Source organism: Pinus tabuliformis, chromosome Q (assembly GCF_031772625.1).
Source record: "Pinus tabuliformis cultivar Carrire ecotype Pingquan chromosome Q, CPIR1, whole genome shotgun sequence".
NCBI classification, from domain to species: domain Eukaryota; kingdom Viridiplantae; phylum Streptophyta; class Pinopsida; order Pinales; family Pinaceae; genus Pinus; species Pinus tabuliformis.
The window spans coordinates 19,656,510-19,684,036 of record NC_142296.1 but is presented as its reverse complement, the minus strand read 5'-3'; the positions used below and the strand labels follow the sequence as shown (position 1 = coordinate 19,684,036).

The following is a 27,527-nucleotide window of genomic DNA, read 5'->3' as shown; positions in this document are numbered from 1 at the left end:
TTATGCCAGCATTTATTTCAGATATGTCAGCTTCCACTGTGGAACCTTGTTGATTTGTAGGTTCAATTCGAGGTCGCATTATCTTCCTGCTAGTTTTCTGAGGTTTCTCTTTTTCATCTAACATGGTTTTGAACAGTTGAATTCCTTGCTCTTTCTTATCGGTACCTCTTATCAAGGATGGAATAACAGTTCTTCCACCTGATCCCTGGGTAAAATGTTGAGATGTGGGATTTGTAGTTAATGCTTGTGGATGTATCTTCGAGCAACAGTTATAGTAGTTGTGGTGGCAGGTGCCACACTAGAGACAGCTACTGAACTAATTGCAGATGTACTACCAGTAGTTTGGTTCACTTTCCCAGAAGGTATAGAAACTGCATTCAGAGTACTCCCTGAAGTAGAAGGAATGCAAGGCAAAACATCCCATTTAAGTTCTATTATAAATGAACTAGAAAGTTCTGAGGAATTTGAGAATCATGATCAATGGTACTGAGATTCCCATTCTTCATTACAAATTCAAGACAGGCTTGTCAACAATTTCTGTTTTAATTCCCTGTCCATTAATAACATCAATGTGCTTTCCTAAAGCTGAACGTGTTTCCACAGCTTGTTTAAATGGGCTCCCTGATTTCCGTAAGACAGCATGTGAGTGTGTCTTCCTAACACCAGATCCATACCCTGTTGACTCAACAGGAACCATATTTCTGCCAGCAAAACCTGAATACTATTTGAGGCTTCTTTCATGACTACCTTGGTTCACATCAGAGGAGTGAATTGTATGAGAATTTGATCCATATACAGATGACCCAATGCTACCCATACTACCACCTCCAAAAGCTGATGTATACAGTTATGGGGATCTTCTCTCATAATGACATTGAGTGGCAGATGAGTTTGCCAAAACACCAGTCCCATATGCTGATGCGTTAACAGGACTGTTATCACTTTCACCAACATTCAATTTATAGCTTTGTTGACTTCTTCTCTCAAAATTATAGTTACTTTGGGTCACAGATGATTTTGCCAAATCCCTAGTCCCAAAAGCTTGGGGGTACTTATGATGTCTTCTCTCATCATTTATTTGAGCTGCAATGGAAGGTGCTGATGTGAGAGCACTAGCAGCAAGTCCAGTAAGGCCCTTATTACCAACACTAAAAGTTGATGTATGGTGATCATGACCAATAATCCCAGGCTTATTTTGAACCCCATCAATATTGTAAGGTGAAAATTTCGAGTTGCCCATACCACCAGCCACTCTGGTTCTGTCATTCAGTGAAGCTCGCTTAGCTCCCTTTGAAGGATTGTCTTCCCTCTCTGGTCCATAGCTAGGTTCAAAAGATTGATGTCTTTTATTCTTTGCCACTAAAAATTTCCGGAACCTAATACAGGAGAGGTGGCCTGCTCCATTTCTTTTCCTTTCATCTTCTCGCTTATCTCTATGCCAGTTAATTCATTTGCAGCATGACCTGAATTCTCAACTGTGAGACCCTCCGTGTGGTCTAGCACATTTTCCTTTTGTTCCTCCCTTGCTTGATTTTTGCTGGCACTTGTTCGATTCTTGTTAGGAGGGCATAGCCATGTAAATTGACCTGGGTGTGCCTTCGCCCATGCTTCAGCTTGTTCTATCCTTTTTGCTAGGTTCTTGTTATGCTTCTCACACTTCTGCCAAAACTCTCTGTACCCGAAGGGGAAAACCGATTCCAATAGCGCCATTTTCAAATAAACCCTCTAGGCTGGCAGGAGAGCCAACTCTAATACCACTGTAATATCCCTTAGGGTAAAATTGCCCTAGGGTTTGATAGAGTACATGACAAAATTGAATTCTACTAATATCACAGTACTATATTTAATTCTTGAAAATAGAAGTAATATTGATTTCAGTAAAACAATGTAACTGATGAGTTAATTCCACCAACAGTCCATTCATATACTACCGGTTCACAAGATTCATACTGGGTTTATAAATCCCAGTCCAACTAAGATTCAATTCCACAATGGTTGTAAACAATCCTAGTGCCATAGTGCTATTAGTCTGACTTTCAATCAGCCCTAGTATCAGCCAAACTTTTGCCACCCCTTGCTCCCTTTTATCTGCCGCAATTGAACCAGTCAGACTTGTTTGCAACGGATCCTTAGGGAAATTTTCCTTAAACAACCTGTTGCCTATTGTACTCGTGTCTCCTTGTGCTGCAAAGCTACTCTGTCTAGACTTTCTGAAATTAGCTTGAAGCTAAGTCACCTGACACGAAGACATGGGACATGTAGGACACGAAAATACGAGTATCTGACACGTGACATGACAACCCCCCGGAACAGACACATTATATATTATATAGTAAAAAATATAATATATATTAAAAATATAAAAAAGTAGTAAGTTTCACATAAAATATGAAATATATAAAACATTTAGATGATGATGGCATAAATTCAATACACAACTAATGCATATAACCAAAATAGCATTGAGTGCAATTGCAATACATCTCTAAACCAAAATACATCATCAAAGAGGCCCTAAATGGACTGTATAGTCTAAAAAAATCATGCTACGAAAAATAACTAGTACTATATATTATCAAAATCACAGCCTATATTTGGATCCTCATCATCAAGACCACCCCGTAGGCAATAAAATAAGATAGAAAAAGCTTAACATGTCAAACCAAGATTCTGTTTGAGTGATGGGTGCATTTTTACTTTGTTCTTGAGAGAGGAGTTCAACAATCAATGCCACCAACATTAAGGTACATAGAGGGCTTGGTCCTCTTAATTAAATGCTACTTCCATACCCTCATACATGACAAACTGCAATGGAAACATTGTAATCCCCCTAACCCTGAAATCTTGAAAATTATTAAGTTTGCTGGATTTTGAATGGATCTAAAATTCTAATTTCTCCATTTGAAATCCAACGAGGTTGAAACCACTCTCAAACATCCTAAGTCATTTCATGCCAATGTTAAAAATTTAAGTAAAACGATGAAAATGAAATATAAAGGAAAATGCCACTTTTACTTAACATTACCATTAATAGTATTAGTAGGGCTTGGACAAATCCACTTCCCAACACTTGGAACCCTTTCTGACATTGCTTAATTGTCCTTAGTTGCACTTCAAAGCCTTCGAGAGCTCCAAAATTGTGACTAAATTGCATGAGAGCTCGATTTCAGGATTTTTTTTCACAAGACACATGTCCAAATTTCGTGACACCAATAGGGGTCGTGTTTGACACAAGTCAAACTTGTGTCCTACGAATAATACACGAGTCAAACTTGTGTAGGACATGTGTCAGGCTTGAATCGTGTCTGACACACAAGATTAGCAAAATGTGGGGTGGGAGGGACGTGTTCGGTGACTTAGGCTTGAAGCTGTTGCTAGTACTGGTATGGGCCTTTGTTGCCTCCAAACTACCTTGCTACCACAGAGAATTTATAACAGACCTCACTTTTTAGGATTGGTCACTGTGTGTGGTCTAATGTTGCTGTTTGGTGCCTAGGGATATGCTGTTGCCTTAGCATGAACTTGGGAGGTGGACTAATGCTTACTAGAGGTGATCCACAACCCTAATTTGGGCCTCAGGAACCCCACACTGCCACAGACAAGCCCTTACAGAGCTTCGCTGCCTTAGGAGAAGCCCTAGTATCAATCCTCTGCTCCAGAAATTCTCTGGGAAGGGCACACTGCCTCAGATTCTGCCCTAGAGGGCCTTTGCTGATTTAGGTGGGGGTTATTGCTTTGCAGAAGCCTCGCTATCCTAGATTCTAGCCTCAGAAAACTTAGGATAGATGAAAGATGTCACAGCGTGTCACCTCAAGGCCAACCAGTCACAAAAATCTCTCCTTGCTTACCAGAAACCAGGAAAGATGTGAAATTCCACAAGAGGAACCCCTACTGCAGCAAATTGATGTTACTTCTCCTACTTGTTAATCCATACAAGTTATTTAATGTGTGCTACGACAAATATTGAAGTAAATACTACTGCAACCTTCACTTAATTAAATTATAAGTGGAAACAAGATACTAAGCAAGAAAGAAAATACAACACAATAGACACCGTTATTTTTGGACAAAAGTCCCCGGAAAAACCCAATGCGGGAAAATCGGTGCAGCAGCTCTGAGGGTTTATTATTATTAAGTAGTAGTAAATTCTGAATACATCTTTGAATACCTCACATGGTTATTCAGTTACAGAGAGAAATACTTGCAGAAAGATTTGTGAGATTACCTCACACAATCACTGAGAAAATCCCGGCTGATCCTGACATTGAATGAATGGCCTTTGGCAGGCCCTACAGCGCTCTACGAAGTCCTTACGTAGGGTCTGCGTCAACCTCTCTAGGCTCTGCGTCACTTAGTCTGCTGATCGATTTGCTGCCTGGAGTCTCTGCTCTCAGCGTCCCTGTCTCACACCCCGACTCTTGGCTTCTGAAACTGACTCTCCTTAGCAAAATCTCGGACTCTCTCTCACCTTTTGTGCTACCTCAGCATGGTCCTTTGTGGCAATGCGTCAGCCTCTGCGTCTGGGCTACTGGATCACCCTTTGCCTCTCTTTGCTGATGATTCTCCGACTGAGAAAATCTCTCTCTTTGGAAGCTATCCCTGCCCCTCAACTACAAGAAATCTCCTCAGTCGAATTTTCCTCCTGAGAACTTCTCACTTTAGAAAATCGATTTCTTGATCTCTCTTGGTGTATTTTCCAAATGACCCTCAAGCTCCTTCTTATATCTTCTTGTTGGACAACCAACGACCTAGATTAACTCCTAATTAAAGGCTAAGATCGTTTTGACTTGATCTTCGTCTTTTTCTAGAAGTTACACCCACAATTAGATTAATACCCATTAATATTTTAATTTTCCCTCCCTCTTAGTGAAGAATGTGCTGTAGCAATACATTGCTACTACATACTGCTCTGACTCTGAAGCACCGCCCTTTGTGCTACTGATGTCTGACATGCTGTCCACCAACTATTGCGTTGTTGCTGCTTTTGACACTGCCACTGCCACTGCCAATGCTACATCTGTACTACAACTTCCTCTCAAATGTTGCATTTTCTATGCTGCTAGCACTGCCACTGCTAACACTGCAACTCAGTTGCTAAGAGAAGCATTTGAAAAACATCCAAAATTATTGAACTAATTGTGTTAAGTATGATACCACATGAATGCTGGAACTGACTGTTGCTAGTCTCTGTGTTGACCCTTTGAATCTACTGCGCTGCTGCTGACCTCTGCTTTGTGCCATTTGCACTGCTGTCAACTCTGCTCTGTGCTGCTCAGACTCTGGCGCTCCTAGCCACTGCAACTGTCTCCCTGACACTCCTCGGCACCATCCGACACTAGTCCATCCCATTATTGCAAAATTGGGTTCCTGTAGCAAGGTATTGATCCAAGAGGTGGACTCCTCAAGGATCTTGTCCATCTGTAGCTCTTTCGAACTACAACTCCAATCAGCCCACCTCCCTCTTGGAGGTATCTTGGCTGTCATGACGAACTCCTCTTGTTCGATTTTTGCGGCTGCAACTTTAGGATCGTGCTTCTCACCCTTGTCCTTTTTCTTCAAAGGACACTGGGTTGCATAGTGGCCCATCTCGCCACATCTGAAACACTTCACCTTGGAGACGTCCTTCTTTCGTCTCTGTTGCCCTTGCTGCCCCTTCGATGCCAGGGTTGCATTATCCTCCTCCTCCTTGGGCTTTGACCCACTGCTGCTGCTGCTTCCGTCAAGTTTGACCTTGACCAAGCCTCTCCTCAAATCCTCGTGTTAGAGCTGCCCACATTTCATCCTAATTAGGCAATGCTGCTCTGCCCAAGATACTCTGGACAAAGACTTGCCACTCATCTGAGACAAAATTGAGGGCCAGTCTAACTAACTCTGAATCCTGAGGTGTATTCCCTGCTGCATACAACTCATCACGAGTTTCTTTCAGCTTCGTGAGGAATGGATCCACACCTTCTCCCTTCTGCATTTGTGTAGATCTCAGCTTCTACTCCAAGTACATCTTTCGCTGCTCAAAAGATCCTTGATATAATGTGGCCAAGGCATCCCACATATCCTTAGCAGTTGCATCCTTGACTCCATCTAGGATCATCCTCTTGGCCTTTTCCATCTTAGCCTTGTACTTTTTCAGCGGATCTGCATCGGCAGGTTCAACCACCACATTGTTGACGTATGTCTTGAGGGCATGCTCATCTAGAAGGAAAGACATTCTAGCCTTCCAGATGATGTAGTTGGATGCTCCGTCCAACTTGTCTTGATCCCTCAAGCCACTGGTTGCCATATCTGCCAAAAAAGGTCGAAAATCCCCTCTCTGCTTCTCACTACTATTGCTCAGCTAATGAGAAACAAACTTCTCGGCTGGAAGTCTGCTGAGGAAAGGTTCCCTCAAGGTGCTTCTCTTCCTTCTTCTGATGTTTTTTAGCCCAACAACGACCCGCTGAAAATCTGCGTCCCACTAGCTCTCTCACGTTGAGGCTTCAGCGTTGCTCCTTCAGTCCCTGCAAAAATTCGAACTGAAAGTCCTTCTCTCCGTCGGCTCACTTGGAGAGAGACTGCCTCGAAAATCTGCACTCTCGGCTTGGAACTATGTCAACTCTCTGGGGGTTTCGAACTGCTGCCTCTTGCAGCTTTTTCGAACTCCCTTCTTCTGCTCAGCGCTGGATCTACTGGCTCTGCTCTTCTTGCTTCACATGCAGCTTTGATACCATGTGAAAATTCCACAAGAGGAACCCCTATTGCAGCAAATTGATGTTTCTTCTCCTACTTGTTAATCCATACAAGTTATTTATCGTGTGCTACAACAAATATTGAAGTAAATACTACTACAACCTTCACTTAATTAAATTATAAGTGGAAACAAGATACTGGGCAAGAAAGAAAATACAACACAATAAACAATGTTATTTTTGGACAAAAGTCCTTGGAAAAACCCAATGCGGGAAAACCGGTGCAGCAACTCTGAGTGTTTATTATTATTGAGCAGTAGAAAATTTTGAATACTTCTTTGAATACCTCATAGGGTTACTCAGTTACAGAGAGAAATACTGGCAGAAAGATTTGTGAGGTTTTCTCACACAATCACTGAGAAAATCCCAGTTGATCCAGATACTGAATGAATGGCCTTTGGCAGGCCCTATGGTGCTTTGCGCAGTCCTTACGCAGGCTCTGCGTCACTTAGTCTGCTGATCGATTTGCTGCCCGGAGTCTCTGCTCTCAACCTCTCGATCTCACACCCTGGCTCTCGGTTTCTGAAATTGACTCTCCTCAACAAAATCTCAAACCCTCTCTCACCTTGTGCGTTGCCTCTGCATGGCCCTTTATGGCCCTGCATCAGCCTCTGCATCTGGGCTATTGGATCACCTTCTGCCTTTCTCTGCTAATGATTCTCCGGATGAGAAATATCTCTCTCTTTGGAATCTCTCCCTGTCCCTCAATTGCAAGAAATCTCCTCAATCGAATTTTCCTCCTGAGAACTTCTCATTTTAGAAAATCGATTCCTTGATCTCTCTTGGTGTATTTTCCAAATGATCCTCAAACCCCTTCTTATATCTTCTTGTTGGACAACCAATGACCTAGATTAACTCCTAATCAAAGGCTCAGTTCATTTTGACTTGATCTCCATCTTTTTCTAGAAGTTACACCCACAATTAGATTAATGCCCATTAATATTTTAATTTTCCTAAGTTTAAACTTAGGAATTCCATTAAAAATATTAATTATTTTAATAAAATCGTCTCTGGGTGGAATTTCCCAAAACAGTTTTTGGGTTCTTTGTAATGCATGTGCCCAAGCCTCCCTGCAAAATTTGAGGCTTAGAGAACATCTGATGCTACCCCAAATCAACAAAAGAAGCTTCAGTAGAATTATGCCAAAACATAATAGAGAGGGGATTGGCTAGGGTGGAATCTTTCACCACCGAAACCAATCAAAAGAAAAAGGGGTCTTAAAACCCTCAGAGCCTCAACTCACAGAACGAGATGTCCAATCTACCTTGATGAGAATAATGATTCTCATCTCTTATTTATAGACTCCCTTAGGGGGTATCTTCTCCTTATTTTAAGCTGAGGGGCTACAAGCTTCCCTCCACTTAGCCCCAATTCTGGCTTCCTTGACAAGTTTTCCCCCATTACCCCATTTTACCCAATGTTGCCCCAAAAACATTGGGTAATGGGTTTCCCCTTTTATCTTTGACCATATCCTACGGGGTTGGATAGGCTATTTCATCCTCCCTTGGACAATTAATTAGTAGGAGACATTACATAGACGTAGGCAAGGGAAAGATATTCCTCAGGGCTCAAGGCCGTACAACACAAGGCTTGAAACTATTATAAGAATATACTCTATATGAGCTCAACATGTCACTTGCAGGAATTGAACTTGGGTGGAGAGGATAACAATCATTCCTCCCAACCACCCATGATAAACCCAATTGACTTCATTGTATGCTGCTCTAATTTTTCTCGTTGGCTAGATTTACAATCTCATAAATAATACCTGTGGTCATTTTATACCCATCCACCATCCATGACACTTTAATACGGGGCTTGATGACTTTGGCAGTTTCTTATTTTTTAGACTAAAATGTCTCACCATTCAAATATACATCCTTCCGATTGAGCTTGTTGCTCTACTGAGATGTAGTTGACTCCTTTGAGGAAAACATTATTTCTCAAGTTGTTTTTTCAGGAAATGAGAGATTACTACAATATGAGGAAATTCATTGCACATCTATGTTCCCTGGACTGATTTTCATTGTACACTGTGCTTTGGTTTTTGCTATTAGCTTAGAGATTTCTATTCATAGTTTTTGATCTGGTTTTGTATCTTTATATAGGAGTCACTGTATCATTCCAATGTTGTATTTACTCTAGTGTACTCATCTGTCATGTCCATTTCAAATATTCCAACCAACTTGTTCTACTAACATTATCAATGGCTCAAAATAACAATATATTTCTAACAAGTAGGAAATGATAAAACTGAAGTCGTGATACTTGTCAACGGTGGCTTGCTAGGTTGGTGAAAGTTGATGGCTTGTAATGCCCACTAAGGTTCAAGTCATACCAAGTGACATACTTGTACTTGGGTGACTTTGCAGAACGGATAACCCCAACCTGTGTCTTCTAAATCGAAGGCAACTTAATTGAATGGTCACTGGTGCTAAGGTTTCCCCCATAATGCTAAACCTGGGTGTGTTAGCCAAATTGTGGCAACAGGGAAATACTTCAAAAAAATGTCCCACCACTGAAACAATGGATACACGAACCCTGCTATACATGGGAAGTGCCTGGAATGCCACTTGCTAAAATTAGCAGTGCCCTCCTAAATTTAGGAGAATTCAAAAGCAAAGCTCTGCCAACCACTACCAGACATATGCATGGCCCCTTCTATGATATGAATAACACTGCATGAAATAATACGTGAAAAAAATAGAACAAACTTAAAAATACTAAATGGTAAGTTTTTAAAATGAGCTTCAAATAACAAAATAATTAGATATCATTTTTGGGATTCAACTGCGTTAAGTAAGTCATTCAAACGTATGACCATTTCCATGAGAGGTAGTCGTAACTGACTAATTTCTCATGATTTTTGAATAGTTCACTTAGCACTCATTGCATCGGGTGATGCTCACAGGGGTGAAGAAGTGGGCTTGATTGTGGGGAAAAACTCCACAGTTAAGCGCGCTTGAGCCAGAGGAGTTCTGGGATGGGTGACCTCCTGGGAAGTCCTGGTTACCGGGTGCAAGCCCCGGAAGTGATGATTGATGCTATGTGATTCGTTCTCCACATTTCACTAGTTTCAATCCCACTTCTTCACCCCTGTGAGCATCACCCGATGCAATGAGTGCTAAGTGAACTATTCAAAAATCATGAGAAATTAGTCAGTTACGACTACCTCTCATGGAAATGGTCATACGTTTGAATGACTTACTTAACGCAGTTGAATCCCAAAAATGATATCTAATATAATGCACTGCGTAAATCCCCCATACTTAAATTCAAAAAGAGTCAAGGGATCTCTACTTGAATGGTTCATGAGGCACAATACTTGCTAAGGTTTTGCAAATGGGGTAGCAAGCTAAGTGGGCTTGATTGTGGGGAAAAACTCCACAGTTAAGCGCGCTTGAGCCAGAGGAGTTCTGGGATGGGTGACCTCCTGGGAAGTCCTGGTTACCGGGTGCAAGCCCCGGAAGTGATGATTGATGCTATGTGATTCGTTCTCCACATTTCACTAGTTTCAATCCCACTTCTTCACCCCTGTGAGCATCACCCGATGCAATGAGTGCTAAGTGAACTATTCAAAAATCATGAGAAATTAGTCAGTTACGACTACCTCTCATGGAAATGGTCATACGTTTGAATGACTTACTTAACGCAGTTGAATCCCAAAAATGATATCTAATATAATGCACTGCGTAAATCCCCCATACTTAAAAACAAAATAATTGTTGCAAGGGGTGCCACTATTTAAAAATAGAAATGCTAAAAAATAGAACGTGCTAAGAATAGAAAGCACCACAATAGACATGCTTGTCTCAGAGGTCACATGCAACCAAGGTATCACCCTGACAGTTTGGATGGCATTGTGAAAGTGACATTGCATGTAGGTGAACTGACATTCAGCCATGCAAACAACTCTGCATGTTGCTAAACTGACACGCAAGGACTATGCCCCCCTAACTGCTAAAATAATCAATACTGCAACATTGCATGCATGTCTCTGAAACTGGATCTCTAGGTTGATGTCGATGATGAACTTTTGCAAAACTAGTCCAAAATGTTTGAATCCAATTAAAATTATGTAGTCCCTGCAGTCTTATTAGAATTTATCAGGAGTTCACAATGTGCTATCCAGGGTGCTAATAGGTAGGCATGCCAAGTGCAAGGTGCTCAGAAGATGGCAGCAAACCACTAAATGCATATGCGATCAATAGGCACTTGTCTTCACGCCAAGTGCATGGAAGATGGCAGCCAATGACAAAAGGCTTTTGGGGTGTGGGGGGCAGAGGACTGGTGGGGTTGTGATGTGACAACTCAAGCAGATGATTAATTGTGCTGAGATGCGCTCTCCAACTCAGTGTTATAGAAGAGATGTTGTAAGGTTATGTTATGTAAACATTTTGACTTTGTCAAATTACTTAACAATAAAAAATAAAATAATATGCAATCAAAAAATATAGTTTTTTTTAATAATTATAATTGTTTATTAAAACATTTTGACTGTGAAATTACATAAAACTAAAATAAAATAAATTATTATCAATTATCAATTATTAATAATTAAACCAGCCTCGATCCATCTTAACTCCGGATCTACCAAGCGTCAAGTGGGATCAAATCTCTTTTCATTCTAAAGAGGGTTTGCACCTCAAGAGATTTGATCCTTCTCGGTGCTTGGTAAATTCGGAATTAAGATGGATCTAGGCTGGTTTAATTATTAATAATTGATAATGATAATTATTAATTTTATTTTATTTTTATGTAACTTCAGGTAGTCAAAATGTTTTAATTAATAATTATACTTATTAACTTTATTTTTATTTTTTTCATTGTATTTTATTTGTATTTGTATTGTTATATAATTTGACCAAGTCAAAATGTTTACATAATATAACATAACCTTGGAACATCTCTTCCATACTGGGCTGGAGAGCGCCTCTCGGCACAATTAGTCATCTGCTTGAGTTGTCTCATCGCAACGCCACCCCTCCCCTCCTCCTGATCTCATGTATATCCCAAAGCAATCAACACACAGCTAGTGGATGAGCATCATAACATACTTTTTGATGTCTGATCCTATCTTGCATACCATAATTTATTTATTCTCATGGTACTTTTCACTCAAACCTTCTCATGACGGGGCCTTTGCATTGGAGCTACATTCCAAAGGCTGGATCTCATAAAATATCAAGGTAGAACTATATCGAAGGGGTGTAAAAAGGGGATATGACAATTTTAGTGTTTTTGATTTTCACGAGGACCATGAGTACTTCAGAGGTGGAGATTTCTTATTTCTTTGTCAATATTTTAATGAATATCATATGGTTGTGCATGCAGTTAACCTTCTCTTATGCTGAAAAAATGTTCAACTGTTATGGTGGGCTTTGATTAGGAGAGTTAGGTGAATCTGATGGAAAAGAAAAGTCAGCAATTTAATTGCAGTGTAACATGTCCTGCAAATTGTTTTTGAGTGTCTAGTTAGGAATTCAGTACTGAGATACAGTTAGCCATTTTAATAGTGCTGTTTTTGCCATATGACTGATTACAATAAGAAGGGATTCACGAATTGTTTGGGAGAGATTTGTTCTATATCAGTTAGGTTCCAAACAAATACTCTTCATGCCTATTGCTGTTAGAAATTAGGAAAAGGATTTGCAGAATATATTGGCATAGTGAAATTTGGAATCAGAATCTGGGCTAGAGACCAGCCACTCTAACATATTTAGAGCAAAGGATAAGAATTGCATAGTATTTTTTGTCAGTTAATTTTATTTTTTCCCTTTTCTTAAAGAAAAAACTGTGTTTTTCTTATTCCAAAAGTGAATGAAAAAAAAGTTCTTCAGGTGTTTATTGCACGACACAAAAGAAACTCGTGAGTGAGCTGTAAACAGCCTCTCAGGTATAAACTTCATGAGGTTGGAAAAATCCATCAGGTACATATACCTGCTACATAAACTACTTACCCCAACCTGTGGCTGTCCAAAAGCAGTGGGTCATCATATCTCCATAAAGTCTACAAGTTCAGAACATATAGTCGTTCAAATGTTTTCATGAAAAAACTACATAAAAGAAACGGTAATATACCAAGTACTATATCCCAAGTGAGAAACTAGAAAGGAAAACTCATCCTTTATGTAACCAAAGTATATTCAGAGAAAATTCCATGGCTGAACTCTTGCAGGTGAAGTAAACCAGGATCCAGAGTTAAACCTTCCTTAGAAAGAGAATCTGCCAGTGTGCTCATCTCCCTGAAGACATGAATGAAGGTGATTTTAGTGAACAGTTGAGTTTTGCTTGATTTTTTTTGCTAATGTCTGAAATGATAACCAGAGAATAGAATGCTTACTGTTCCTCCATTTAATGACCATTGTTGAGTCACCCATAGACCTGAAATTGTATAATCCCTTTAGAGAGTGCCAGCTTTATAAGAGTGTGAAGTGCCAGCAACACTGCACTGTTGTTTGTGCCTCTTCCCATATTTGTTTTAATTGTAGTGCTGAGCATTCATATATATAACACCTCCAATACCACACCAATTCTCAGTCCCCTGGCAATCTTCATTCAAAAGAACCCAAGAGATAGTCTTGTCCACCACTAATTCTCCATCCACTCTATTTTTTGGGACTTTTTATTTTGTTAGAAAAATACTTTGAAATGGCACAAATCTGTGTGGAAACCTGGAAAGTGTGTTTATTCTAGGCATTGAATAAACATGCATTATGAGCCAACTGGCTGTCCCACAGAGTAATAAATGGAAAGCTCTGGAAAGCTGCAAATCCTACCTTTGGAACCATATCTTCAGACCTTTCTCTACTGTCCTTCCCTGCCATGCGTTGTTAACCCTAGGCCACTGACTTCCATCTTTCCAAACTTGTATAGCAAAGGGGACATAGTGAAGACAAGTGGGTTACATTTTCATCCTCATTTTTATTTAAAATGCAGATGGCAGGATCATGCTTGTTTTTTCTTTTGTAGTAATTCTCAAGTAGGAACCCTGTTCATTAATGAAAGCCACATAAAAACTTGTAATATGCTTGGGCAAATTTCTGGCCTCAGGTTTTTTCTTAAGAACTAGGGCTTTCAACAAAAATTCCTTTCTGCTAAGAAACTAATACAAGCTGTTCCAATATAAATATGACCTTAATGATCGACACTATACTTTCAACAACACAGTGTAAAGCTATAGTTCAATCACTTTAACAATTCAATATTATAAATGTAGCCTGAGTTCAACTGTCCAGTACAAACCCAACAGTTCCAGAACAATTCCAAATAACTATAATCAACAAAGCTAGACGACTGAACACCTTATCCTATCAACTGGTCTGAATTATGCTATACTGCTGGTGCAGTTCTGACCACAGTAAACTGCTTGTCCAGCTTCAGAAACCCTTCCTGCTATTGGGACTATATGTAATGCTACTTTCCAAGGCTTTGCATTGGTTTGGAACACTTGTTATGCTCTTGTTAATGTTCCTAATCCAGTTCAAAAGAGTGGCAGGGGATAGATATTTCTGTACTATAATTCTTTTTCATTATCCTTATTTTGAAATCAGGTTCCATAAATTCCTTGCAGTCGGAGATTTGCCAAAAAATAAAATTTGCCTCAGGCTCCACCCCACTTGTTGGGCTTTGCTATCTTGCCAAATGAAGGGCAATGTTGTCACTGGTGCCTTTTTATAGGAAATCATAGCACAATCTTCTAATTTTTTCTAATACACCTTTTGGAATGTGGTTATAATACAGGTTTAACTAGACTGATTCTGGCTTCTCTTAACAATCATTGATGGCACCAGAATTGGATTCTTCATTCTATCTTACTAATCAGCCACCCCCAGTCTTTAATGCCATAGCCATTGGGATTTGAGTGTGAACCCTAAGTACTGCAAGGTCTCTTGTAATTCTACCAACCTAAAATGAAGTAATTACCTTACACTATGTTCCACCACCTCATTCAAACCATTGAAACTGATAATGCTAATTATATTAATGTGTGGCTAATAACAACAAACGTAGGTTAAAGGGATTTTTGGTTACAACGTTGTCATTACAGAGCAGGATGATATGGATTGGATCATTATATTAGTTGTCATCTATCTTGATACTTTCAGAGTGGGAAAATTGGAGGAAGTAGCTTGTAGGGTCATTTTTATTAGCGGGTCCCAATTTGGAGAGTATGGGTCTGAATTTTGAAACCTTTGGGAGGCATTTTGATGTCTGAAAACAGTTTTTTGGGGTCCAAAAACTCTCACTTGTTCCAACCTCCTTGGTGCTGTTGCACACCTGGATACCTTTCCAATGCTGCAAGAATCACTTCAAATAGAGTTCATGTGGAAAAGTTATGCCTCCCACAAGTTGACCTACAATGTCGGCCCCCATTGCTTATGCATATGGGTCTAGTTATGTGTTGACTTTAAAGAAGATACTAGGAGGTTCAAACTTGTAACTATAGTTGAGGGTTGAGAGAGTCAGACCCTTACCCCTTGTTGGCTATCCGCTATCTAGCTATGTCAAATGTCGGGCCACTAGGAGTAGGGGTTCCATTCTATGCTATTGTATTTTTTCCCATAGTTGAGCAATGCAACTGGGAGTGGGAAGTTAGAGAACAGAACAATGGGGGCTAAGATTCTGTAGCAGCCATTAGACCATACGCCTCAAGTAATTCCATTGAGAGTACCTCCTTCTTTCTACTTGAAAATTTTTCATACAAGAGAAAAGAGTAGAGTAGCCTCACCTTCTAGTTGGGTTTTCTCCACTAAGGGTTTCCTAGGTTAAATCTTTGTGTCTATTGTAGATGGCGTGTGTATTTCTTTCTGTTTTCTATTTCTCGTATTTCAACTAATTTAATTAATTAAGAAAAAAGTCATTTTATTGAAGAATTAAAATCTAAGGAAAAATTAACAATAAAGATTTCAGTAATTTTATCTGATTTGTTGTGGCGAATTGTTGTGGAGGAATATCAACAACAATTTAGAGATCATAGGAGTATTAAAAGGTCTCCTATGAAAGACAAGATACATAACATAAACAAATGTAGAGTACATGAACAACCTGCAATCCCTGGGCCAACAATCTGTTTGAAAGTGGAGATGTACATAAAGAGAAGATCTAGGAGTAAGAAGAACCAAAAGTATGGAGGTAGGTTTTTCATGGAGGAGACCCATATCTCCTAACATTCAAGGCAGAATGAAGCTCAGTGTAGTATGATGTCTAGAGGGAGAACTGGCGGGATGCCTGGAACGTCCACTGTGCTGTTGTCTAGAAGAGGTAGTTTTCTGTTGAGGTTTGGGAGATCTCTTTTGACTCTTGGGAGGGGATTTGGTCAAACTATGGCATTGAAATTTCATGGGATGGGGAAAGGTCCTGCAACTCCACACTAATCTAGAGTCCAAAGCTATGTTGAATCTTGATATTGGTTTGTTGCTTTGTGCCCATTTTTGAGGAAAACTGTTATGAATATAATTTATAAAAAATAATAAAAATAATGTAAACAATAATAACCATAGTTAATGATTAACTAACTAATAGTTAGTATTGAAGGGACATGTTCTAAGGACATGTCCATTTGTGAAGGGGCACCTGCCTAGGGTATAAAAGCAAGCCCTCACCCTCATTTGTAATCATCTCATATCTTCTGAACATTTCTATATAAATATTACATCCTATAATGGATATTTACATATACCAGATCTTTTGAGTATTCTACTGCGTATACGAATTTTGTTCGTCACATTGTTATTAAAGCGTATATGAACTTTGTTCGTTACATTGGTATCAGAGCGTAACCGAACTTTGTTCGTTACATTGGTATTAGAGTTGTTCAATCCTTTGGCTGCTCAACCACTACACAAAGGCATTTTGATCCAGCCCTTGGCCATCAATTTGTTGTCAACCTTGTTGCCGTCGTGATCAAAGCGTTTCGCTTTAGAGCTTCTAGAGTTTCTCTAGTATTTTAATTCGTGATTTAGGCCTTTGGCCATATAATTAAAAAAAATATTTAAAAAAAAAGAAAAAAAAGAAAATATAAAAAAAGGACTTGAAAAAAGATTGGGGAAAAAAGAGATTTCAAGTATATTAAAAAAATTACATATATAGAAAAAAAAGTTACATAAAAAATAAAAGAGTCAAGAAAAAGAAGAAGGAAAAAAGAAGAATAAAGAAATAAAAAAGTCATATATATGAGAGGAAAAAATAAAAAAATCAATTAAATTAAAATTAAAAAATTTGAAAAGCAGCTTTGGTCGTTGCCGGATCCTCCTTTCACTCTCTTTACGTCACCACCCCCCATAATTCGCTGTCGCTACTGCTTAAGGTTGCCCAACAACACCGCTACCCGACCGACTCCCTCATAATTCGCTGTCTGTACGCTGCATCCACCCAATAGCCACACAGACACCGAACGACCCTGACATCTCATAAATTCTTTTATATAATATCCAATTTACAATTACTTGTCCTGCAATGGATGTTTTTGTCTTCGAAGTATTCTGAAGATTATTGCTGCGTATACGAACTTTGTTCGTTTCATTGGTATCAAAGCATAACTGAATTTTGTTCATTACAATAACACTGTGAAGAAGGAAGTGATTCGTTGGGTAGAATTTGGTCTAAGGGGAAGCTAAAGAATATGGTCTCAAAGCTTGAGAGCCTCCTACATGTATATGACTATGCACCTCTATTTGAAATTGAATATTTGAAGAAAGTAGTAAGGCTTGAGTCCTCAAAATAGGCAATGGAACTTCTCCTGATCTCATAATATAGATGGTGCAATAGAAGATGGTACTCCTTAGTCTCAACCTTTTGTAGATGCCACAATTGGTATATTTTGTTTGATTGATTGATTTGGTGGTTTCTTTATCTAAAGTCTATGAGAACCCACTCTAAACTGGCCTAGGGGGATGCAGAGAGCACACACTCAATGGTGGAGTGTATATAATGTTTGAACAATGAGCCTGTCTCTAAGATCCAAGAAATGCTTAACATAGAAGGTCATTTTTGTCAAACCATGTCATTGAAATCTCGTGGGATGGGGGAAGGTCTTGCAAGTCCGCACTAATCTAGAGTTTGAAGCTATGTTGAATCTTGATATTGGTCTGTTGCTTCGTGCCCATTTTTGAGGATAGCACCGTGAAGAAGGAAGTGATTCGTTGGGTAGAATTTGGTCTAAGGGGAAGTTATAGAATATGGGCTCAGAGCATGAGAGCCTCTTGCATGTATATGGATGGCTAAGCACCTCTTGTTAGAATTGAATATTTGAAGAAAGTAGCGAGGGCTTGAGTCCTCAAAATAGGCAATAGAACTTTCCCTGATCTCATAATAGACTTGGTGCAACAAAAGATCGTACTCCTTAGTCTCGACCTAGTGTAGATGGCACAATTGGTATATTTTGTCTGATTGATTGATTTGGTGGCTTGTCTTTACTTGAAGTCTATGAGAACCCACTCTAAACTGGCCTAGGGGGATTCAAAGAGCACACACTCAATGGTGGAGTGTATACAATGGTTAAACAATGAGCCCGTCTTTAAGCTCCAAGAAGTGCTTAACGTAGAGGGTCATTTTGGTCATACCATGTCATTGAAACCTCCTGGGATGGGGGAAGTTCCTACAAGTTCACACTAATCTAGAGTTTGAAGCTATGCTGAATCTTGATATTGGTCTGTTGCCTCATGCCCATTTTTGAGGATAGCACCGTGATTCGTTGGGTAGAATTTGGTCTAGGGGGAAGCTAAAGAATATGGGCTTAGAGCTTGAGAGCCTCTTGCGTGTATATGACTAAGCACCTCTAGTTGGAATTGAATATTTGAAGAAAGTATCGAGGGTTTGAGTCGTCAAAATAGGTAATCGAACTTCCCCTGATCTCATAATAGAGATGGTGCAACAAAAGATGGTACTCCTCAGTCTTGGCCTCTTGTAGATGGCATAATTGGTAGATTTTGTCTGATTGATTGATTTGGTGGTTTGTCTTTACCAGAAGTCTATGAGAACCCACTCTAAGTTGGCCTAGGGGGATGCGAAGAGCACACACTCTATGGTGGAGTGTCTACAATGGTTGAACAATGAGCCCGTCTCTAAGCTCCAAGAAGTGCTTAACGTAGAAGGCCATTTTGGGTGTAACTTACGTTGAGGGTTAATCTAAGTGGTTTGGATAAACTGCTTGTAAATGCCATCCCTAATGATCTTGTTCAACTCTTGTTTGGTATGTAGGAGGTGGCCGGGTGCATCCAAAGAATATCAAAATTTAGGGAGACGGTACATCTGAATGCCCATTGGCCCTAAAAGGCTGGAAACCCATGTGAACCAAACTTGAGCCTCGCCCAAAGGGCTAGAGAGAGCAATGATCTTTGAGGAACAATAAGCTAAGTATGGGTACCAGTAGCACCCCTTTATTGAATTAGTAAAGCTCCAGATGCAATGCAGAAAGGAGACTAATCTGAACACAGTCTCAACTCATAATGTCGGGCCCCAAAATTTGCTAGAATGATGTGCTGAGGGATTGTTTGCTTGCATCTAATGATGTGTCAAAGAATAGTCTAAACTCTTTCAGTTGAGGTCTAATCAAATTCGAGAAGGTCCCCAAATCTCTAAGCCATAGAGAAATGTGGGTCATACAAGGAAGTCCATGACAAACATCTTGGATGAGATGTTTGAAAATGGTGTCGAAATCACTCTCTCAAAAAGGGCCAAGGATTTGTAGCCCTTGTTGATCCAAGGCTAGAGGGTCAGTTGCAAATTGAAGTGCGGTCCTATGATTTGCACATGCAAGTATGTATACGTTTTGGTGATCTTGATCTCCTCCCCTTTGAAGAAAAGTTAAGGCTTGAAGTCTTCTTCAACCCGTTGAAGATCATAACCTTGGTTTTACCTAGGTTGACCATCAACCGCTGAAGCTCAGAACAAAGAGTTGAGGCATTCAACTGTCTCTGTAACGCCTTTGGAGATGAGGCTAGGAGGATCACATTATCAACAAAGAGCAGGGTGGATATTCAGAACCTGGTGGAGAAGGCACACATCACTGGCCTAGAATGCTTATGAAAATGCCTCCAACTCATTAACATAGATCCTAAACAATGCGGGGAATAGGGGCCAACCTTGTTTAACTCAAGTGGTACTCATGATGAAATTGAACATCTCGTGAGTTGTGTGAAGATGACCAAGGACCGATTCATATAGGTGCATGATGGTAGTGAGTAGGGTTTAGGAGATGCTAATGTCTTTGAGCCTCTAGAATAAGGCTTCCAGTATGACATAGTCAAAAGATTTTTGAAAGTCTAGAAAGTAGTAGTAGAATTTCGAAGAATGGTGTCATACCTCCTCGATAATGGCTTGGAGGGTAAAGAATCTCAATGTTGCACACATCGCGATCGGGATTTAATCGGCGCCGGGAAAAAATCGGAAAAATCGTTAAAATCGGGAAAAAATCGGGAAAAAATCGGAAAAAATCGTTTGGCACAAAAATATTCATTTTTTTTCATTTTTTTTCAATTTTTTTAATATCTAAACCATCTACAACATAAAATAAATACATTGACACATAAATATGATAAAAAAACTAATATATAAGATGTTCAATATCATTTCTAGCGCTAAAATCACACATAACATTGAATCATGTCCTGAATAGTAAGTCCTGAGTCCCAAGTCCAACTCAGCCTCAAAATATCAACAAAAAATATGATAATGTATCTCATCATGTCATAATGTCATATACAATAAAATGAAAGTCTAATCCTATTGATTTCCTCTGCCCCTCTTGCGAGAATATGGCACAGCTTTCTCTTTCCCTCTAGATGTAGAAGCTGGTGCCTGTGGTGGTGGAAATGGCAGTGGAGTCTGACGTGCTCTAGAAGCTGAAGAACTAGTAGTAGCAGCTACAAGAGGCTGAGGTGGACGGAGACCACGTCCTCTACTAGTGGTAGTGGTAGCCCGGGTAGCCCGGGTAGGCGGTGTCACCTCCTCCTCCAACTCCTCCTCCTCCTGCTCCTGCTCCTGCTCTTGCTCCTCCTCCTCCTCCTCCTCCTCCCCCTCCTCCTCCCCCTCAATCTGCACTAACCAATCCTCAGTGGGATCCATGAGAGGCCTCTCGGTCTCAACCCTCCATTCAGCAGTGGTGTCAATCCCATCCAATGAGATGGCTTCCGTATCAGGTGTCTTCTCTAGTTGTTTCACCCACAATCGAAGATTGTAGTAGACATAGACCATGTCATTAAGTCTATGGGACTCCAACCTGTACAAAGTTCATGAAATAATAAATTAATAATTAATATTATAAAAAAAATATTGTTTAAAACTTTAATGAATTCAAAAATTTATTTGGAAATTTGCAATATTTTAAATGTTTAAGTGTTAACCTATTGCGCTTCTTGTTGTGTATTTTTTCAAATACACTCCAATTGCGCTCACATCCCGAGGAGCTGCATGTTTGGCTGAGGATGCGCACGGCAAGATTTTGCAAAAGGGGTACTCTGCCACCATACATCTTCCACCATGCGTCTACAACAAAATTACAAAGAAAATTTTAAATAAACATAAGAAAAAAATGGAATTTGAAGAAACAATGAAATTTGAAACAAAGTTACAAAGTACATACTACAAACTAAAAAATACCTGGGATTTTAACCGTCCTATCATTGATAGCCATCTCAAAGCCAAATGTGCCACCTGACAACTTATATTGCTCAATTTGTCTAGAGACCTCCATACGTTCTTCTGGAGTTTTCACCATCTTCTGGACACAGGTTAATAATCCTTCCACGACCTCAACATCAAAATTAAACCCACATGCATAAGAAAATGCAGGGTTCAGGAAAAGGCCAGCAGCATGAATGGGACGATGGAGTGTGTTGTTCCATCGCTCATCAATGACCTTCCATAGAAGGAGTTGTCTCTGGAACCCATCATCTCCCTTGTCATCATAGTAGGACCGAATGGCTTCTTTGGCCCTATCCATGGCTTCATACAAATAGCCCATTGCGGGCTTCTCACCATCTACCAACCGAAGAACCTTTACCAAAGGTTCTGTGACAGCGCACACCTCCTGCACTCCCGCCCAGAAGTCTTCTTGGTATGAAACAAGTCTGCAGACGGCCTCTCCTTCTGGTTTGCGGCTCATTGGCGAAGAACGCCACTCCTCTGAAACAAACATTCTCTTCAAATCCCACATAGAATTCAAGAGGGATTGAAGAGATATGAAACTCGTCGCAAACCGTGTAATGGCGGGGCGCACCAACTCTTTGTTGTTGGTGCATTTTCTCATCAAGCTAAGCACAGATGTGTGATTGTAAATAAATTTTGTGATGGTTTTTGATGAGTCAACAGCCTCTTTGACAAAGGGAATTTTCCCTATGTCCTCTAACATCAAATCAATACAATGGGCAGCACAAGGTGTCCAAAATAAAGTAGGATGCCTGTCCATAAGCAATCTACCAGCAGCAACATAATTTGCAGCGTTGTCCGTTATGACTTGGACAACATTTTCTGCACCCACCTCCAAAATAAACACATCCAGCAAATCACATAAATTTTTTGCATCTTTGATTTGATGAGTTGCATCAACAGATTTGATAAACATAGTCCCCAAGGGACAACTAACCAAGAAGTTTATAAGGGTTCTCCCCTTTTGGTCAGTCCAACCATCTGACATAACAGTGCATCCTGTTTGTGCCCATGATGCCCTAAAATCCTCCAATCTTTGGGTGCAGTCACGCTTTTCATCTTGAAGAAGCCGGCCTCTGAAATCATGAAGAGAAGGGAGTTTGTACCCCGGGCCAACACTGGCAACAGCATCAAGAGTAGGTTGGAAAAATGGATTATTCCTTATAATGCTGAAAGGAATATCACTCCAGAGGAGAAATTTTGTCATCAACTTGTCAGCTTTTTCTTTTTCAGTTCTTTTCATCATTGAACCGATAGTTGGTTGTGAACCAGGTGTGGTTCGAGGAACAAAATATGATGATGCAGCAAACGGATTGACTGACGCTGCAGTAGAACCTGTGCCACTTGGCCCACTTCCTTCAACTGACCTTCTTAGTTGCCTTTTGAGTTCTTCTTTGGCGTCTCTAGTGTGCTCTAATTCTCCCAATGCTCTCATGGCTTTTTGGATAATTTCAGCATTTGTCTTTAGACAGGGCCCCACATCACGTCCAGGGATTTGTGCAAGGTGGAACTTCAACCTGTACACCCCCCCGAATATTTCCTTTCCACACAACTTGCAAATCAAGTTTTGTCTATCATTCGGAGTTTTAGGGTCACCATATTCCCAGAAAGGATCCAATTTCCTTGGCATGTTTGTTTTTGAATTTTGAATTTGCAAACCTATGGAAAAATAAGGATTAGGAAATAGGAATTTAGGATTACATAAATGATAATAGTAAATAGTAAATACAAATTACAATTTAGCATTTGCAAAATTACAAGCTAATTATTTCCAAAATCCCAATTTGAATTCTAAACCCAAAAAACAATGAAAAATCAAAAAAATAAACAATGTTTAAAGAAAATGAGAAAATAAAAATCAAAAATTGGTTCTCATAGTCATAACAAATAACCCATCCCAAATCAATGAAAAATTTCTAAAAATTCTTTAAAAACAATGAAAAACAAAGTTTTTAGAGAACCAAAACAAAAAAAAATTAATCTACATACCTGGTTTATGGACAAATTCGCGATCTTGGCTTGGATTCCTCCTAAAATCGGCTCCCACAAGCGACGGCAACCCTCTCCCTCCCTTCTTCTCCTTCTCCTCCTTCTCCTCCGCGGCGGACTGCTGAATGAATAAACAAAAAATCGATTTTACATATAAAACCCCCGCTGCCCGCGCGCCTCCCGCGATTTTTTCCTTAAAAATCGCGATTTTTTCGAAAAAAAATCGCGATTTTTTAAAAAATCGCGATTTTTTCGATAAAAATCGTTAAAAAAAATTTCCGCCGATTTTTTGGATAAAAATCGCGATTTGAATCGGCATTTTGAAAAAATCGCGATTTTCCGATTTTATCGCGATTAAATCGCGATGTGTGCAACACTACTAAAGATGTGATCAATGGTCTAGTGAGTGGGTCAAAATCTTGCCTGCTCCATAGCTTTGAGCTGTCTCTATTCACACTAGAGAGCTTCATATGTAGAATTGTATCATAGAGCTTCGAGAACATGTGGCCCACCATGATTGTACTGAAGTTATTGGGATCTGAGCTGTGTGCTTGATTTGTGTATTGGGTGAATGATGTTATATGACCATGTCGATGGGAAACTTGTATAGACCACATGGTTGAAGAGGTCAACCAAGTGAGAAACCAGGGCACAAAGATCATGCTTAAAGAACTTTGTGTGGAAGCCTCTTTGTCTACTGCGTCGCTGCTATTCATCACCCAAATGGTCTTTTTGATGTAAATATCTAAGAATAAGAAGCATAGAGAGGGAATATGGAAGTGCCCAGGAATATCATAGAGAATGGACATGTGAGAGAACATGGATATGGGGTTAAGGTGAGAAGGGAGGGGAGAGTGGTGGGGAGGATGGTGCGCCACAAGTGTTTGGGGGAGTGAGTAAGGGAGGTACATAAGACCTGTCTCCTTTGACAAACAAAGAGGTGTTTCTTGTGATGGTGGAGGCAACAATAGGAAGCTTTTAGGCCGGGGTAGGAGGGGTGAGTATGAGTGAATGCGAGTTGAAGCTGGTGGTGGAGAGCATTGCATTCCTCATCATACCATCTTTTCATAGGGCAGAATGTGGGAGGTGAAAGTGGGCTGGGTGGAGTGAGGGTAGGATTTGAGGGCTGCTTCTTAAATGATGGATGAGAGACGACTCATGTATATCCACCTCCATTCCAATTGCCTTATTCTAGAGTTGTAATAATTCTTCAAAATTCTTTGCCTTTTCCACTGATCCCTCTGCAAAGAGAAGAAAATTGCCCTCAAAGAGTAAGTGGGTAAGAAACTCCATGCCACAGATCTGAATGCCTTAAATTCTTCTGCCCCTCTTTGCTGTTAGCATGGAGCTATCCGATCCCTCTACCATGAGAAGGAATAGATAAGGAGATAAGGGACAGCCGTAGTGTAACCCTCTTTTGGGCTTGAAGAATGATGAGGCAGACCCATTAATTAGTATAGCAAATAAAACTGTTGTACTTGTAACACATCACACTCTCCACCTGAAGATTGAATCCGGTATGTATCAACATCAACCTCAAGTAGAGCCAACAGGATAGGTCATATGCTTTAGAAAGATCTAATTTCATAAAAATAGCTGGTGTTTTCTTATGTCCGATGGAGTGTAATGTTTCTTGAGCCTAACCAATAGCCTCGTGAATGTATCTTCTCTCAAGGAACCAGAATCACTCAGCAGATATAACATTGATAGGAAATTTTTAAGGCGAACAGCAACTGACTTAGAAATTATCTTGTGTACATAGTTGCATACTGCTGTTGGCCTTAAAGCCACCGAAAGATTCAGCATTGTCTACCTTCGGGACAAGTGCTATGAATGTTGTATTGAATGAACCCATAACCTTTCCAATTTGTCTGATCTCCTTAACAATCCTTAGAAGGTCTTCTCCTAAGAGATAGTAAAAACCCATTTAAAATTCTATAGTCCAACTGTTAGATTCATGCTCTGTCGTTTTTAAATGAAGACATCACTGACAGTAGTCATCCTTTGTAATTTCCTCACAAATAAACTGATTTTCTTTCTGTCACCAGCTGTGGAAGGTATGAAGCAATTTTTATAGCTTCAACAATTTTTGCGCTATTGGGCTCCTTGCATTTCTCCTCAGTATGTCTGACTCTTAATGCAGCTAAACCATTAAAACCCCTAACTGCCTCCCTATCGTCATTCTTCATATCCCAAATGGAGCTAATACTTTATCAGTGGCTTTCCCTCAATTCAAGATAGGCTACAATGACTTTTTAGCCTCCATTCAGATTCCCTATCAAGTAACAGCTTTTTCTTTCTAGATTCAAGATCCTTTAAACTGTTCAAACCCATCCTCACTGAAAGTACCAGAATTATTGTTGAAATATATTTTTTTTAATATCTTCTTCAACTTCCAGTAAATGTTTTCTCTATTCTTCTCTCTCTCAACTGACCAAGCCACAACCTTTTCACTGACAGAAAGATTGAAATTACCATCATATGACCTCCAAGACTCTTTCACCAGCTTTTGGAATTCTTCTTCAACTAGCCATCCAGGGTTAAATTTAAATGGAATTGATGGCTTCTCGTCCCTTAGATCCAGCTGAAGTAGGATTGGACAACGATTAGAAGTCAACTTTAGCCGTCTTCCCCCAGGCTTCAGTCCTGTTCCGCATAAAATTTAGGCCCCCACGAATAATCATTCTCCTCTCTTTTATCACTTGAAGTGCAATTAACCTGTCCTGAAATGCTTGCTTCTCCCTGTACGGACTGTATGTGTTTGTGATGGTAAGAGGCTGACCAAGGCCTTTATTCATGATTTCAATGCATAGGCCTGAACAAACAACAAAAGAGTTGGTTAGTGATAACATGGATTTCCAACTTGTAATAAGACCACCTGAGAGTGCCATTGAGTCCACAGCAGAAAAATCTCAATCTTTAAATAGCATCCTAAGGCTACTAACTAAAATAGATCCATATCCATAGTCTTCTGAAGCAGAATAATACCAGGTTTCTTCCTTCTCTATCAACCTACATATGGCAAGCCTCTTGTTCTGGGCCCTGGCTGCCCAAACCCCTTAGAATTAAAGAGACAATTATCATTAGGTAACTTCCTTGTGGGAATGGCTTGCTTTAAAAACCTCAAAAGTCAAAGCATGCTTACTTTTTTAACCTCAATGAATTCCCTTTCCTGTGCATGCTATAGGAAATATTTCTACCTACATAACTAGGAAAACTGTCCTTGGCTTGTCCAAACCTAAACCCCAAACATCAATCCTTAAAAGAAAATATCCAATTTCTTAGATCTCAGTGGGTAAGGACCCCTTATTCTGATTATCTGATATTTAAGGATTCGACATTATTACTACAAGTCTACGCTTCTAGCCCCAACGGAGTACTATCATCCCTACAGGAATCTGAATTAGTGTGGCCTCCTATCAGAGTGGGCTTCAGAGGAGTGTTACCTCTCTTTTTCCTTCTAGCCTTATCCTTTTTAGGATTTTTATTTCCTTCTGTAGGGGTAGTCCAATTTCTAGGAGTGGAAGAATCATCACCTATCTTCCTATGACCAAACAGATTAGACTTACCTGATTCACTGCCAGATGCACATTAGTCAAAGACCACCTTTGTAGAGACACCTCCATGTGGCTTATCGGCTGTAGTAGTATTGGATTCAGAGTGCTTGTTGTACTTCCCTAGTTGGATGAACTCCACCTTCTAATGCACGAGAGGGACTGATACTTTGCTAGTGGCTTCTTCCATGACCTTCATTACCTCATGTGCCACAAGAGAACCAAGATTTTTATCTACAGTTTTTTTTCTCATCCCATGTTTGGTCATTGATATTCGGTGTATCTTCATGGGAAGTAATATTTTCCCGGGTGTCTACCTTTGGTTGATCAGGACAGGTGGACATCCTTCGCCAAAACTGTCTAACAAATGGCCACAGACAGTTCATGGCTGTATGGCTGTGTCAATGACAACACATCGAAAATGAATGTTTGAATAATCCATAAGTTGTGTATGGATTGAATCCACCACCTTAAAATTCAAACTATTCGCAAGTCCATCTTTAGTGTCAATATCAACTAAGACCCTCGTGACAAAGCAGCTATCGCTCTTTTTGAAAATTATCCACCCTTACAGTCTTCCATAAATGGTTCCCCATGTTTGATAAGAAATTCT

The 27,527-nt window shown here is 39.9% G+C and overlaps 2 protein-coding genes across 2 annotated transcripts in view; one reads left to right on the top strand and one right to left on the bottom strand.

The window, feature by feature from the left end:
• Positions 1-27,527, top strand: part of LOC149218070 (uncharacterized) — a 90,618-nt gene that overhangs the window by 18,483 nt on the left and 44,608 nt on the right. The gene's annotated exons all lie outside the window — the stretch shown is intronic.
• Positions 506-26,986, bottom strand: LOC149218071 (uncharacterized). The gene is made up of 6 exons (XM_089383640.1): positions 26,930-26,986; positions 21,324-22,203; positions 21,068-21,209; positions 20,698-20,943; positions 874-1,433; positions 506-675 (listed from the first exon to the last, which is right to left on the bottom strand). Exons 1-6 carry the CDS (start codon positions 26,984-26,986, stop codon positions 506-508), a joined length of 2,055 nt encoding a protein of 684 aa, XP_089239766.1.